Genomic DNA, 16565 nt, shown 5'->3' with positions numbered 1-16565 from the left:
CTGGCCCGGCTGGGACTCGAACCAGCAGAAACTAACACTGAGTTAGAAAATAATATTGATAGCACCGTATGTTGCACTCACAGTGTAGTGTTCATTGCTGCTGTTGATAAGGATCCCGTCTTTCCTCCAGGTGACATTGGGTTCGGGGTGTCCTACAGGTGGACTGCAGTTAATGGTTGCCATCTCTCCAATCGCTACTTCTACATCACTAGGCTGCACACGAAAATCCTCTCGCAAAGCTGAAAATAATGACACAGATGATCAGATTAGGTTTGTTCCCTTGTGTTATATAGTGTTTTCATTTATTTTTACAAACACAGGCATTCTAAATTTGTGGTCTGTAAGATTCTTATACACTTTAACCATGATTATTCTTCAGTTTCATAAAAACTTTCCAATATTATGGTATCATCATCCGCTCAAGAAGATGAAACATTGTTGTTTTTGTCAGTTTGGGAAACTGATATACCATTCAAAAGTCGCATTAAATTTTTATTATTTTTTTACTTTTATGCATCACAAATTGTTTAAGAGTGAAAGTAAATACATTTATAATGTAAAAAAGTAAATTATAAATAAAAGATAATAATTTTAAATTTCTTTATTATTAAAGAATCCTAAAAGTAAAATGTATCAGGGTTTCTACAATACTATGAAGCAAGACATTTTTTCAGCACTGATAATTGTAAGAAGAATTACTAATGATTTTTTATTAACACAAAACCATCATCATATTGTAATGTTTTCAGAAGAATCATTTGACACTGTAGACACTGAACATAGAGTAATGTAAAAATGGTAAAAATACACCTTTAAATCATAGAAACAATTTCAATTTGAAAATACATTCAAAGAGAAAACAGTTTTTTAAAACTGTATTATCTTAAAATTGAACACTTTTTACTGTTTTTTGATCAAATAAATGCAGCATTGGTGAGCAGAATTGCCTTTTTGAAACATTAAAAACTTACTGATTCCCATATTTATTCATACATTTTCTATTTGGCTTAGTCCCTTTTCGGCTTAGGCGTCAAAGCGGAATGAACCGCCAACTTATCCAGCTTATGTTTTTAATGCAGCGGATGCCCTTCCAGCAACAACCCATCACTGTGAACACACATATTCACTTTCTTATTTTTTTCCGGCTTAGTCCCTTTATTAATCTTGATTCTCCACAACGGAATGAATTGCCAACTTATCCGGCATATGTTTCACGCAGCGGATGCACTTCCAACCACAATCCTTTACTGGGAAACACAAACACTCATACACTAGGGTCAATTTTAGCATACCCAATTCACCTGTACCACGTCTTTATATAGACTTGTGGGGGAAACCGGAGATGGGTTGAAACACACACAAACACATGGAGAACATGCAAACTTCTCACAGAAATGCCAACTGCCGCAGCCAAGGCTTGAACCAGCAACCTTCTTGCTGTGAGGCGAACGTGCTACCCACTGCGCCACCGCGTCACCCCTAATTACACACCACAAACTCATAGTTGGAATGTGAAAGGTCAGTTGCTGATCTAAAATCAACACTATCAGTCGGTTGCTACATTTCAGATATGCTCACATATATCTAGTAGTGTTTTTCTCATCAACGGCCTTCTGCTTTAGAAATTAAGGCCCATTGTCAGCTCATCTTGACGTAGCTTATTTTTGTCTGAAATGATCTGACAGCAAATCAGCGTAAACAAAACCCAAATTCATTGTGTGCAACAATTGATTCAATGTCTCAATCAGGTCCCGCTTCAGTGCAGTGGAATGCAGAGTAAACAGGTCTGCTGAGGAATCTGTTTGGGCTACAAACACAGCATGCTGTCAGGGCTCAATTAGTGCTCTGTTTGTTTTAGGGAAGAAAGCAAACTTTGACATCTGATCTCCAGTAATCTCACGGACCATCTTAATAAGCTTCCTCACCCTCTTGTTCCTTCAGAGCATTCAAGTAGGTCTTGATGGGTTGATCATTGTTATCATGGTCTGTTGGGTTTAAACAGGTGAGTTTTTGTGGGAAATATTCAGGGAGATGTTGTGGACCATAGTGACTTTTAATTATTTTAAGTGCCTTTGCTTGTTTGCAGAAGAGAAAGAAACACCTATAGAATCTAAGTGAAGTTTCACAAACAAATTTCCAGAGGAGCACGTTATATGACTGACTGCAGCTGGCCACCCATCTACACGCATTAGCTAGCCAATCAGATTGATCCAAACTCACTATAGGTAACCTAGTTAGAACTACTCCCTTATCTTCGTTTTTCCGAAGAAACCCCCCATCCAGCCCTTCTCCTCCTTTCCTCCTTTACCAGTGGGGAGCTCTCAAGAATCACCTGATCTCGTACTCCTCTCACATGCTCTATGGACGAGACGGGAGCCCTGGGCTCAACTATCTCCGAGCTCAGGGTTCTCTCCTGTGACAGCATGCCAAACCTGCTAACCTCTAACAGTTGTCAAACAATATCTAAGTGTGAACTCTTGAAATAACGTGAGGGTGAGTAAAAGACTATTGCAATCTTATTCCTTGTTGACAATAATCCAACTATATTAATTATGCCTGCAGAGACCCAATAGAATTTCTTGGTTACAAATATTGACTCACTGTTACAGAACGACTGGGATAAAAGATAACGGTTTAATCAAAACTGTTAAAAATGAATACATCCAACAGAGGGATTTCCGATGCTTGTTTTGGGTTTGAATGATTTTCTTTGTTGTCCCTGAGGGGCAATTTCACAGCAATAGCCGACACATATCACCACACAAATAAACAGACAAGTTAACTGTAAACAATTAAGCTAATCATCAACTCAAATGAAAAACTTGATGCTAAAAAGTCACAGAGCACAGATGAAAGTACCTTTTTTCATAAAAACCCTATTTTAAAAGATACTTTTCTAGCAGAAATATATATTTTGTTGCTTACTAAGTCACAAGAGTGGTCTCTCAAAATCAGGTATTATTTTGTGTCAATGTAGAACAACTCCAATCTAACCTCACTTTAAACAAAAGTTGCGGATTGTTACTTTTAATACCATTGACAGAGACGAAAGTAACTCAGGGTGGGTCAAAAGTAACACAACAATATTTACTAGATTCACTGGCTTAATCTTGTTTATTTTAAATATATCTGACTTTGACCTTGTTAATGTTCACAGCAAACATTTTGTTCCTTATTTTTGCAAAAAAAAAAAAAAAAAACATTTAAATGTCATTTTCTTTTAAAATTTCACTTCCATTAATTTTTTCAAAGCAATCCAACAATGTAAACCTTAATTTTTTTAATTATTATTGGCAATATGCATTAATCTTATAAAACATACGAGTCAAAACCAATGACTGTAGAAGGTCAAAACTCTAAAAACTAACGTGGAAGTGAAAAATAAGGCATGGCTATTAGCAGTGGCACATTACTAACAGTTAATTTTGTCTCCAAAGGAGTTCTTGCCATTTAAACCTGATATTCTTTTAAACTGAAAAACTCAGACATTTCAAACTTAAGGATGTTTTATTGCAGCAAACAATAAAGATTGATTTTTAGTGTGACACATGAAAAGAGTAACACAACTTGTAATAAGGAAAAAAAGATCCACTACAATTATTTTTATGTTTGCACTTGAAAACGGAAATTTGGAGCTACAGTAACTGCGGGACACGGCCCCAAAATCACATTGTATTTGGCGGCTCCATCTAAGGTTGCATGCTGAATGCTTGGAGTGCTTTCCAATAGCTTGGAAATCAAATGTTGTCAGGGCTCAGGGCTTCGAGAAAATTGCTTTGTTACTTTCATCCTAGATAACTTTTGCCACGCTCTCCTCTTATTATTAAACTTTAATGAGCAACTTTGACTATGATGACAAAAAACAGGTATGCATGAGCATTCTGTCCTTTTTATGGTCACATTATGTGACATAGTATCTTTTTTGGGGTGGATGTACAGTCTGCGCAAATTAAGGAACAAAAATTTTATATCTAACTTGCATATAGACCCACTCAATAATTGAAGTGCAAGTATATAAAGCTGATGTATATAAGGTGTGGGTGATCTACTATGACTAGGTATAACAGTGAAAGACTTCAGAACTGGACAGCACCAATGCGCTTACAGTAACCCATATCTGACTGAATTCATGTGAGATAGTCCACAAGATATACAGTTGAAGTCAGAATTATTAGCCCCCCTTTGATTTTTTTTCTTTCTTTTTTTTTATTTCCCAAATGATGTTTAACAGAGCAAGGACATTTTCACTGTATGTCTGATAATATATATTTTGGAGAAAGTCTTATTTGTTTTATTTGGGCTAGAATAAAACAGACTTTAATTTAAAAAAGAAAAAAAAAACATTTTATGGTCAAAATTATTATTCCCTTTATGCTATATATTTTTTCGATCATCTGCAGGACAAATCATCATTATACAATAACTTGCCTAAATAACCTAGTTAAGCCTTTAAATTTCACTTTAAGCTGAATACTAGTGTCTTGAAAAACATCTATTAAAATATAATTATGTACTCTTGTCATGGCAAAGATAAATAAGTTATTAAAAATGAGTTATTAAAACTATTCTGTTTTGAATTGTTTTGAAAAAAAGGTTTTGTTAAACAGAACTTGGGAAAAAAGTAAACAGGGGCTAATACTTCAGAGGGGCTAATAATTCTGACTTCAACTGTACATTTTGAAACTGTTGTTGACAGTTCATGTCCAAGTTTGCATGCTGTCTGAGGGAACTAAGATTGTGCCGGTTTTATGCGACTCACCCTAGTTGTTTGTTCTAAGTCATTCCTGAAGGTGAAGAAAGAAATTAAAAATAACATAATTGGCAAAGAATGGATGATGTGTTCCTCTGGCATTTCAAAATAATAATTATCTGTGGAAAGATTCTTCTATGATATACCACATGATCTCTGTTCTCTGCCTCAGACTGCAGCCATTTCAAGCGCAAAATTTAAGGCATTTTTTTTTTCAGTTTTAAATAAGGGTGCAAATACTGTAATTTGCAAATGTTAGTGAATCACATTGTATTACTTTAAATTTACTGTTGTTCTTTTATTTCTCACTGCATGTGTTTAGTAAATAGCCTTTTGACAGTATTGTTTTAATGCTAAAACGACTTTGCTCTAACAATATCATATCATTAATTTAAAATAATTAAACTAATAAATATAGCCATACAAAAGCCTGCAACAACTTTTATTAAATTATGAAATTTTGTTTTGTTTATTCAGAATCTGTTTTTAAAGAAAATAATTTTGATTCTTAACTTTATTCAAACCTGCTATATGAAGAGAAGCATTTCTGCTGGTTGCATTTCCAATGCTGTTGTGAGCGATGCAGGCATACACCGCTTCATGGGACTGACCCTTCCGGCCCGGGACCACACTAAAGAAGAACAAACTTCCATCTGGTAGAACGATAGGCTGTGACTGCGCATCCATCTTGTCCGTGTCAAGAGGTTGGCCATTTCTGAGCCACTGTATGGTGGGCTCAGGGTTGCCCTCTGCCCTGCACGACAATGTGGCCGGGCTGCCCACTCGGACCACCACATCGGAAGGATGGTGAACAATACGAGGTAGGTTAATTTCTGAAACAAGTCTGGAACCTGGGGGAGAACAAAAATAAACAGTCACATTAACCCATCAAATACATTAAACAAATTCCAATCTTGAGAATGAATTCTGAATTGTTTTGTGTAGGGTGCTTAGATGAGTCCACGATGAGTAAAGGAAACACATTTCCTGTATGGAGCGGAAATGGAGTCAGTGCAGCAGGCTGTTTTTCCCACTCCGAGAGGAACAAAGGGCCAGCACTCACAAACAAAGTTACAGACCAACAGGACATCCGTCACCTGTGCACCAAGTGTAGGAATGGTCCTCTGCTATTATAGGCCCACTTACAATGTCCTACAATGTCTCTTTGTACTCGCACGCCAAAACATGCCAATCACATGTGCATGAGAGGGTGTCTTTAAAACAAAAAAAAGCATTTGGTTTGGTCCAACAACAAACCCTTGTTGTCTATCGGATTTGTAATAAGTAAATGAAGTTGTTAAACATAAAGTGAAATAAGCTGTATATGTTACAATAGGAGGTAAACTAGGGTGAAGTGCACAATGGAGAATCGAAGCTCTGCATTCTTGGCAAAAATTTGTCAGACTATTAAAAGTTTCTATTGTCTATCATGGGGCAGTTTCCTGAAAGAGAGGAAACTAAGAGTCTCACAGTCCTGCTATGTCATTTTCACTGCAGAGGAATTTGTGGAAAACATTGGAAGCATGCAAAAAAGGCAATGCTGCAACTTTAACAGTTTAATGTTACATTCGACAAAGGTATTTAAAAGGCTTTAAAAAAGAAGGAAATAATACTTTTTTTTTTGTCTGTGTGTATACAGATGGGTTCTAAATTAGCCTATAAAGATGGCCAACTTATATTTGTCGCTTAAAGAGGCATTCACAAAACCTAGTTGGAAATAAAACGTTGATAAAACTTAAAATTGTAATCAAAATGTTAACATAAAGTGCCGGAGTTCAACTGTTTGAACACTTAATAAACATTACACAATAATTAGTTCGCAAGGGATTAACGCACAGCACATATTCGACATCAACATTTTAAGATAAATTCGTAATAATTTATAACAGACATGTTAAATTGAATAAATCATCATGTCTACCAGGAAAAAAAGTAATGATCGAATTTTAACCTATAGGCTACTTTTTCATGACATACTAGGCCTATATAAATTATTTATAATTTTAATAGGATATTGCATTTGTTATTGAGAAATTAAATAGTATAGGTCACAGAAACAACGTAATTTAATTGTAGAACTTTTAAATTCTAGCCTAAAAAATAAATAAATAAATAAAACTAACTTTATTTTAGAGATAATATTACAGATGAAAATAATTTTTTGGTCAATTTTAAAATATATATTCTTAAGAAAACACTAGAACAAAATAGTTTTACTTAATTTGCTTACCTTCAATATTAAAAATGACCCCCAAAACACAACAGAGCTTAATGAAGAATCTCGTCATTATTTTACATGTCACGTCCACTTCAGTCTACGAATACAAAAAACTCATCGTCGTTCTGCGTTGCAAAACCACCGCGAAAAAACAGAATGGCATTTCGGCTGAAATCCACAGGTTTCACAGCCCTGTCTCTGTCGTTTCAGTCAGTACAAGTGTTGAACCGAGCGCCATCCGGATTGAGACCCGCCCCGGTGACTCGAACACGAGCTGATGAATGATGACGGGAATTACCGATGACTGACGAGCCAGAGACAACTATGACTCCTACCATTTGTGAGGTAAACTACACACGTGTGGCTTACTGTTTTCTGAAGTCGAGCTTTTGCCTTTAGTTTTTCTGTCGTGTACGACAACATTGTTCTAACAAAACGGAAGACATTTGGGTCAAATTATGTTTATTGTAAAGGCCGAGCAGTGTTTAAGCTTCCAACTTGTAGGCAGCTTTCTGTCAGTTCAGCAGGGTGGTGGTGGTAATGATGGTAATGATGAATGATATTTATTTTACCAGTAAATGATTTAGTATTTTAATGTGTGATGTGAAGCTTTCTATCAAATGAATGTGATGACAGCATTCAGAAACAGGAAAAATTAGAGCTCACAGCCAAGAAAAACTTCCTTTTGTTCTGCACAAACTGCACAAAAACTTAATGTATGAATACAGATTGATGCCAAACATCATTTGAGCCAGTAAAAAAAAAAATCTGCAATAAATATTCTCTCCCCAAATTTCGAAATTAGGCTTATTACAGGGATTATGCAAATTACGCCACAAGTTACAGATTCATTTTAAACAAATTACGCTACAAGTTACAAATTACGCTTATGCAAATTATGCTGCAACTTTTACTTAGCCTATTGACTTTTTTTTTGTCAGCTGAACACAGAATAAGAGATTTAGAATAATGTTAATATTGGTAACCAAAAAGTTTATAGTCCCCAAACAATGATTCATTTCTGAAAACAGCTGATACTTCTTTAAAATACTTCTTGTTTTTAAAAAGAGAGAGACTTGACACAAATGAAACATTCATTTATTAATTAATTAATTTATTTATTTATTCATTCATTTTCATTTCGGCTTAGTCCCTTCATTCATCAGGGGTTGCCACAGCGGAATGAACCGCCAATTTATCCAGCATACTGTATGTTTTACGCAGCGGATGTCCTTCCAGCAACACAACACAACACTGGGAATACACTCTTTCACACATACACTACAGACAATTTAGCTCATTCAGTTCACCTATACCGTCTTTGGACTGTGGGGGAAACCGAAGCACCCAGAGGAACCACATGCGAACATAGTGAGAACATGCAAACTCCACACTAAAACCCCAACTCGAACCAGTGACCTTGCTGTGAGACGAACATGCAACCAACTGCACCACCATGTGAAACATTAAATCACAAACTTGCAATGTTCATAATCAAGCAAGTGGCATCAGAAGTAAATAGAGAGGAGCATAAAAAAAGTGAAACCCAGCCGTTACTGTAGAGCACTGAGGGGCAACACTTGCTAATTCCAATTACTATTAAGTCTGTGCAAATACGGTCGGTGAGGGGGTGAGATGGAGAGGAGAAATCTGAAAGCCCGAAAGAAAAGAGAGGAATGAAAAGCAGAGGCGGCGGCAGTTCATTTTCTCGAAAGGCACATATAAATAAAGTGTTGTTTAGAGAACTGTCTATTGTGTTGGTTAAAAGAGCAGGCCACACTGATGGACACGTATATTGATCCAGGGAGCAGTGCCTTGATGGCCTGTGGATCAGCAGCTTTCAGCGTCTAACAAAAGATGCTGTGGGACTATAGGGCCGCATACCACAACACAGAAGTAAAGCTGCACTGCAAAAAGAGTTCAGGCTGATTTAGCGCCTTGGGTAACTTCTCAGCACGTTTCGCTTATAAATAAGTCTCTTTGAATTTCTTAACAGAGTGTTTTGTGTATGAACATAATGTTTATATATTAAATTTGGGGAAAAATAAGGAATAATGCATGCTTTTGTAAATAAGTAACAGGTGGTTAAAATTGTATTTATGCTGAAAATATAAACTTTACAGTACTGTGCTCAAGCACAAAATGATAGGTACAGTGCTCAGCATATGAGTACACACCATTTTGAAAATGAATATTTTATGCATTTCTCAGTGAATATGGGTAATATATGTTGGAGCATTTGAACAAAACAGATTTATTAAACAGACATTTATTAAAATAATATTTTAGTCACAGAACATCTTAAAAAATGGAAATATAATACATTTAAATTTATGCAAAACATTGCAAAAAAATACAAACTACAAAATTTCAACAAAACTGTATATATTTTTGTTTCTCTTGATCTTTGCTATTTTCTATCATGTTTTTAAAAATATTTTTCCCTAACATAAATTAAGATACTAATTTCTGATCCATTATTGCAAGTTATTTTGTTCGATTGGCTCCAGATTTGGCTTCAGTATTGATTAAACTAATGTATATGCACAAATACAATATCGTAAAGCATCCTATAGAAACTGTTAATTTAAATGAGATTTGTGGAGGGTGTACTCATATATGCTGATCACTGTATATTATTTGATGATTTATTCAACTTTTGTATGAAGTTATAATATAAAAAACATAGGTATTGTTTAATTCAGGTGAGTGAATTTTCTTTTACACATAATTAAACATAAATAACCAAGAAAAGGATTCAAAATTCAAGAAGTCATTCAGTAAGTTAATTGATAACCATGCAGCAAAAGGGAATAACATCATAAATATAACATTTTTTATTTATTTATTTTTTTTAAACAGTGAGACTTCAAGTAAGCATATAAATGCAACACACTATGGTACCGTCACACTCACTTAATATACAGTTGAAGTCAGAATTATTAACCCCTTTTGCATTTTGTTTTTTAAATATTTCCCAAATGATGTTTAACAGAGCAGGGAATTTTTCACAGTATGTCTGATAATATTTTTTCTTCTGGAGAAAGTCTTATTTGTTTTATTTTGGCTAGAATAAAAACAGTTTTAAAATTTTTAAAAACCATTTTAAGGTCAAATTTATTAGCTCCTTTAAGCTATATTTTTTGCCTAATTACCCTATTCTGCCTAGTTAACCTAATTAACCTAGCTAAGCCTTTAAATGTCAATTTAAGCTTTATATAAGTGTCTTGAAAAATATCTAGTCAAATATGATGTATGTCATCATGGCAAAGATTAAATAAATCAGTTATTAGAGATGAGTTACAAAACTGTTTAGAAATGTGTTGAAAAAAATCTGTTAAATAAAAATTGGGGAAAAAATAAACAGGGGGCTACTAATTCTGACTTCAACTGTATTTTTCACATGTAAATTAAATCAGCAGTGACCACGAGTGAAAATCACGAAGTGAAAAAAAGGGTTTATCAAGTTATCACTGTCTTTCTGATTTCATGCTGTGGACCCCATGCTGATACGCAGAGCGAGCGGATGCTCAAACCATTCATTTCTGAATAAATTTACCATTGATTTCTAAATATTGTTTTTTTTTTTTTTTAAATAAAAACTAATATAAATGTTGCAGTAATAAATTATTCACTAAATCTAAACTATAGTATAAAAATAAATCTTGCCCTCTTAAATTTGTTAGTTTAATCAAACTGACTAAAAATATGAAGTTAAACTTTGTATAACTCAAAAAAATTAATCCTGATTACCTTATTAAAATAAGTTAAAGCAACATAAAAATATTTAACTTTTTGTCATTTGTCAGGAAATTGGAGAGAAAGAAAATGATTTTATTATAATGCTTAAGTTTAATAATCCAATAAAAGCCATTAGTTTTACCTTTCCTGCGATGGGCCCGGTCTCTGTGTGATGCTCGCTGATGCATCAGACGATGGCGTAGGTGTCCTTTTCCCTCTGACCTCTGTGCCACCTGTTCATCAGGTGGGCACGCGCACTGGCGCACCGCCTTGCTGCAAGTACACAGCCATGCCACCCACAACATCCATGCAGACACCTGCATCTTCAGCCTAAATCTCCTCTCCTCTGGCCCTGCACCCTCCGCTACACCATCCCAACTGTGGTCCACCCTTCTCCCCACAGTCCTAAATTATCGAGAGATTGTTATAAAGAATGTTTTTTCTTTATATTCCACAAATGCTTTGTATTTACTTTCCCTCCCTCTTTTATTTAGCGCTCCCTCCGCTCTCTCCCTCCTCTTTCTCGCCTCGCTTTTCTCTTTTGGGAAAGAAGTTGGCGGAAACAATGATTGAAAAACAAGTTTCAGGCCCCATGCTGGGAGTGCGGGAGAGGAGGAGAGGGATGGGGACTGTCTCCTCCAACAACATCTGTGTCATTCGTTCTGCACGTCCCAAAGACGGAAAACAAGGCCCGCGAGTGAACGGGGAGGGGACCGAAGGGGATCTCCCATACCGAAAGGGATCAGTTCCATTAATCAAGTGTCTGCGAGTCGACTGATCAAATCCTTCAGAGTGACAAACTCTTTGGCTCTTTAAAACATCAAACGGCGGAAAACGCATTGCCTGACTGCTATTGGCCCGTTGAACAAAAGGGGAAGTAGACACCCTTCATTTCTGCATCAAGCTACTCTCTCAAAAGCATGAGAGAGGGAGTGTTTTCAAACAAAACTGACCCTCTCCAAAGCCTCTGGCTGCTTGTCGGCTATGAAAGGAATGGCTTTTGTCTGGTGGAAGGAGGGGGATTCACACTTTCTCAACACAATTTCTATTTTATTTGGAGAGGAGAGGTGAGCGGACCAAATCGGTAATGCGACTGGAACGTTCTCATTTGTCGAAGTGAAGATGTTTCGCTCCGAGTGGAGATCATTTCGATTTTCACACTTAAACATTTCAATTATCAGACAACAGAAACCGAGTTGAATTTGATTACTGAGCAGCATGAAGGGTGACACAGGCCGTTTCCTTTCTTTCTTTCCTTCTTTTTTGTTCACATATGTTTAAAGATTTTTCATCATTCACAAAGCCGAATGCAAAAAAAGGGATAAATTTGTTCCTCTTGGCGTGCGCAGTATGTGTTCCAGTCATCACAGAGGTTGAATCAAATGGGACTGAGAAAGCAATTTGTCTCATGCAGTCTGGTCTTGTGTTCCACTCTCCAGTCCTGCTGTTTCAGCACAGAGGAACAGAAGAAACATGCTGAGTTAACAGACCTGACCTGATCGGGCTTTAATTCCACAAACCTCCCAATACTTTTAAAACTGTAAGCCTGAGAATGAGACATGGAAATATCACAGGTTGTACAATACTGTTCTGCTTAAGTAAAGATCAACGTCAGCGAATGTTTTGCAGCTGCTCTTAAACACATTTGAGCCAAAAGTGAATATTTTGCCGCCGTTTAATCACACAATCATGTCAGCCAAAACCTGCATGATATTATTTCTATTTGAGGACACAAATGGAGACTGAATAATGGAGGATGGAGCTTTCAGTCTTAAAATAAATGGTTCGAGTGCTATTTTACAGATATTTCAAAGTCATAAAGTCAAGTTAGGTGGCTCAGTGGTGGCACTGTCACCTCACAGCAAGAAGGTTGCTGGTTTGAGTCCTGATTGGGCTTGTTGGCATTTCTGTGTAGAGTTTGCATGTTCTCCCCGTGTTCGCGTGGGTTTCCTTCACGTGCTCCGGTTTCTCTCACAGTCCAAAGACATGCCCTGTAGGTGAATTGGGTAAACAAAATTGCCTTTAGTGTATGAGTGTGTGGATGAATGGGTGTTTCCCAGTTCTGGGTTGCAGCTGAAACGGCATCCGCTGCATAAAACTTATGCCAGAGTAATTGGCAGTTCATTCCACTGTGGCGACAAAGGATAAGGACAAGTTAAGGTGTCATTCATTTATTTTCCATTAAGTTCAATTTGATAAGATGCAAAGGTAATCGTGACTGTGAGTAAAACTATCAATGTATATTTAATTCATGAATGACTCATTTAGGTCATTTTTTGGTACCTGGTCACTTAATTCATTGAAAAAATATTTAAAAGTATTACAACTTCTCTTATAACATGCAAAGAGGAGCTAGTGTGGATGTGGTTGTTGTTTTTAGAGTCAGAACTAGTTTATGATGCTTTTTTTTAGTTTGGACATTTATAGCCCTATTTAGCTTTCATTATATTGTAAAGAATGGACGGAATATTGATTAAAAACATTGGTGGACACAAAAGTACATAAAAAAGTATTTTTCCCAAATACCTGTATTTAAAAACAAAAAAAGTTGTTGAGTTGTTTTAACCCAAATTTGGGTTAAAATGTAAAGAATGGCTGGAATATTGATTCAAAATAGTGGTGGACACAAACAAAGTATTTTTACCCAAATAACTGTTCATTCATTCATTCATTCATTCATTTTCTTGTCGGCTTTGTCCCTTTATTAATCCGGGGTCGCCACAGCGGAATGAACCGCCAACTTATCCAGCAAGATTTTTACTCAGCGGATGCCCTTCCAGCCCCAACCCATTTTTCGGAAACATGCACACACACATTCATACACTACGGACAACTTAGCCTACCCAATTCACCTATACCACATGTCTTTGGACTGTGGGGGAAACCGGAGCACGCGGAGGAAACCCACGCGAAGACAGGGAGAACATGCAAACTCCACACAGAAACGCCAACTGAGCGAGGTTCGAACCAGCGACCTTCTTGCTGTGAGGCGACATCACTACCTACTGCGCCTCTGCCTTGCCCCAAATAACTACATTTAATAAAATAAAAAAAGGTTGTTGGGTTGTTATAACCCAAATTTGGGCTAAAATGTAAAGAATGGACAGAATATTGATTAGAAATATTGGTGGACACAAACAAAGTATTTTTTTTACCCAAATACATGGATATAAAAATAAAAAAAGAGTGTACTAGAGTGTACTTTTTAGAGTATACTTTGCTACTTTAAAAAGGATAATATAATGTACTTTTTTGCACTATACATTTTATAAAGTTTCTTTCAGGGCCTGATTCATGAACATGCTAATTTAATTTAAATCTACTTGTAAATTAGCTCGTTCATTGGCACATTTCTTTTGTCCTGTGCGATGTCAATTTATATTTGTATTTTCCTGATTTGTTATGTACAGTACTTGCATTATCTGTATTATATTTGTTATGTAATGCTCAATTTGTTCTACCACTGATAAAAAAAAAAAAATGGTAAAAGAACCTCTTAAACCTTATCTTTAATAGTCTTACAGAAATGAACTGCACATTTTTCCACTAGACTTGAGCAAGTTCATTATTATTCAGATGCTTCTGAGAAATGAGCAGTTTGTTATTTGTTTAACAAGTTTACCATTTTAGATTTCACTGACCACCCATGTTGCAAAGCCATGACCTTGGATTTCAAACACTAGTCACTTGTTCGTTCAGTGCTCTATTCTCACTGTACCCCCTGCCAGGTAGTAGGTCATGTTGTGTGACCCCAGTGAAGACCCAAAAAAAGCCACGCTTCAGTCCTCCGTGGGGTGTCGGGGTGGACCTGCAATGGGCTATTCCAACTCACGCTGACCCTTAAACTGTGCCTTAATCTTCAGCGCAGGAGAATGGAGATCACTCTAATCTTCCTAAAGAGAGAGCAGGAGAGAGAGACCAAGAAAAAATTGGTAGAAAAATGAGAGTCTCATAAGCAGCCATTGTAAAGAAAGAAAGAAAAATAAGAGGGTGATCAGTGGATGCCAAAATAGTAAAAAAAAATACTGTAATCAGAGTAAAATGAAGTTTAAAATAATTATTTTGTTTAGTTCAGGGGTGGGGGCATCATGGTGGTGCAGTGGGTGGCATGATCGCCTCACAGCAAGAAGGTCGCTCGTTCGAGCCCCGGCTGGGCCATTTGGCATTTCTGTGTGGAGTTTGCATGTTCTCCCTGTGTTTGCGTGGGTTTCCTTCAGGTGCTCTGGTTTCCCCCACAAGTCCAAAAACATGCGATAAAGGTTAATTGAAAAAACTGAATTGGCTGTAGTGTATATGTGTGAATGCAAAAGTGTATGGGGGTTTAGCGAGCCAAACTAAGGGTTACCAAGGGCCAACTTTGGCCCATGGGCCTAAGTTTGGGCATCTCTGGTTTAGTTGATAGAGAACTTTTTGCTGATACGTTTCATTAAGTCAGCATGTAAGAATGATTTTCAGAAGGGTCATCATTCATTAACCTTCAGCTTAGTCTCTCTAATTTCAGAGGTTGCAGAATGAACTGCCAACTGTTCCAGGATGTTTTACACAGCGAATGCCTTTCTAGCCGCAACCCAGTACTGGAAAAACGCCCATACACACTCATTCACACACACATTAGTTTATTAAATTCACCTGCAGCGCATGTCTTTGGACTGTGTGGGAACTGGAGCACTCAAAAACTCAATGCTAATGCCACACAGAATTGCCACCTGTCCCAGCCGGGACTTGAACCAGTGACCTTCTGCAGTTATTAACACATTAAACTATTTATTATATCTTGGATAATAATAATAACATGTGTTTCACCAAATTAGCACATTGTAATGATTTCAGAAGTGTTTGTATATTACAAATAAAATAGATTTGTCTATATATTTCTTTCAGACAGACTGAAGAAGGCGTTGAGCTGAAATGTTTGTGTATATATCTCTGAAGATTGTGAAATCAAATAAATTACTCAATGAGGGTGGCACGTTGGCACAGCGGGTAGCACTGTTAACTCACAGCAAAAAGGTCACTGTTTTGAGCCTCGGGTGGGTCAGTTGGCATTTCTCTGTGGAGTTTATATGTTCTCCTCGTGTTCGTTTGGGTTTCCTCCGGGTGCTCCGGTTTCCCCCACAAGTCCAAAGACATGCGATATAGGTGACTTGGTACACTAAATTGTCTGTAGTGTATGTGTGTATGTCCTGGTCCTTCAGGTTGGGGGTTGAGCATTGAGCTTATGACCCACCTCTTAAAAATTAGATGTTAAGAAACACCAACATGGTGTGGCTTAATATCAACTTCGATATAAACAACCGAGTGCGGATCATGACCTTCTGAGTTATTGTTTATAAGATTAATTAAATAACACAGTAGTGCAGCAAAGCACATACTTCACTATTGAACTATATATTTATTTCCTCAAAAATAATCACAGCAAATATTTGCTTATGTTGTAAAATTAAAAAGTCAAAAATAACTAATAAAATTAGATTAAAAAAAAAAAAAAAAAAAAAAAATATATATATATATATATATATATATATATATATATATATATATATATAAATATATTTCTTTTTAACTGCACAATGTCTTAATTTGTTAACTGAGTTTCCAAACCAATAAACACATAAAATTTTTGGTTAACTGTAAATTAACCAAGCCATCTTATTAGTTTTGACATCCAGTTAGCGCCCACATTTGACCTCACCTGACCTCACACCTTTAACTAACTTGAAATGTATTTCATCCAACCAGATTTAACAGACATTCAGATGATGCTTTCTTAAATCTCTTTATGACTGTTTCACAAGTGGAACTTGGACTTTAAATTAATCAAACCCCAATTAGATTAAAAAAATTTCTCAGGGATGG

The 16565-nt window shown here is 36.4% G+C and overlaps 1 protein-coding gene and 2 long non-coding RNA genes across 5 annotated transcripts in view; 1 reads left to right on the top strand and 2 right to left on the bottom strand.

Annotated features, from left to right (window-relative positions):
* The window catches only part of LOC137496596 (uncharacterized), a 39583-nt gene extending 39320 nt beyond the window's left edge, over positions 1-263 (top strand). For both annotated transcript variants that reach the window (XR_015501266.1, XR_015501268.1), the window contains exon 6: positions 131-263. This is a non-coding gene — a long non-coding RNA (uncharacterized LOC137496596). The remainder of the gene's footprint in view (positions 1-130) is intronic.
* The window catches only part of robo4 (roundabout, axon guidance receptor, homolog 4 (Drosophila)), a 37416-nt gene extending 26325 nt beyond the window's left edge, over positions 1-11091 (bottom strand). Inside the window, exons 1-3 of one of the 2 annotated variants that reach the window (XM_087270856.1) lie at positions 10852-11091; positions 5275-5601; positions 82-239 (exon numbers count right to left, since the gene is read on the bottom strand). In XM_087270856.1, the coding sequence (XP_087126982.1) occupies positions 82-239; positions 5275-5601; positions 10852-11032 (666 nt within the window). In that variant the 5' untranslated portion in view covers positions 11033-11091. Of the gene's footprint in view, positions 1-81; positions 240-5274; positions 5602-6980; positions 7190-10851 lie in introns of those variants that run through there. The other variant, XM_087270857.1, reaches the window with a different exon arrangement.
* A 113-nt stretch (positions 11092-11204) lies between these two features.
* Positions 11205-16183, bottom strand: LOC147835110 (uncharacterized). Its single transcript, XR_015501280.1, has 3 exons — positions 14059-16183; positions 13685-14012; positions 11205-11964 (listed from the first exon to the last, which is right to left on the bottom strand). It is a non-coding gene; the product is annotated as an uncharacterized LOC147835110 (long non-coding RNA).
* Positions 16184-16565: the final 382 nt, after the last annotated feature.

Source organism: Danio rerio, chromosome 10 (assembly GCF_052040795.2).
Source record: "Danio rerio strain M-AB ecotype USA chromosome 10, GRCz13ab, whole genome shotgun sequence".
NCBI classification, from domain to species: Eukaryota; Metazoa; Chordata; class Actinopteri; order Cypriniformes; family Danionidae; genus Danio; species Danio rerio.
Note: the sequence above shows the minus strand (reverse complement) of the source record. Positions and strands in the feature narration are given on the sequence as shown.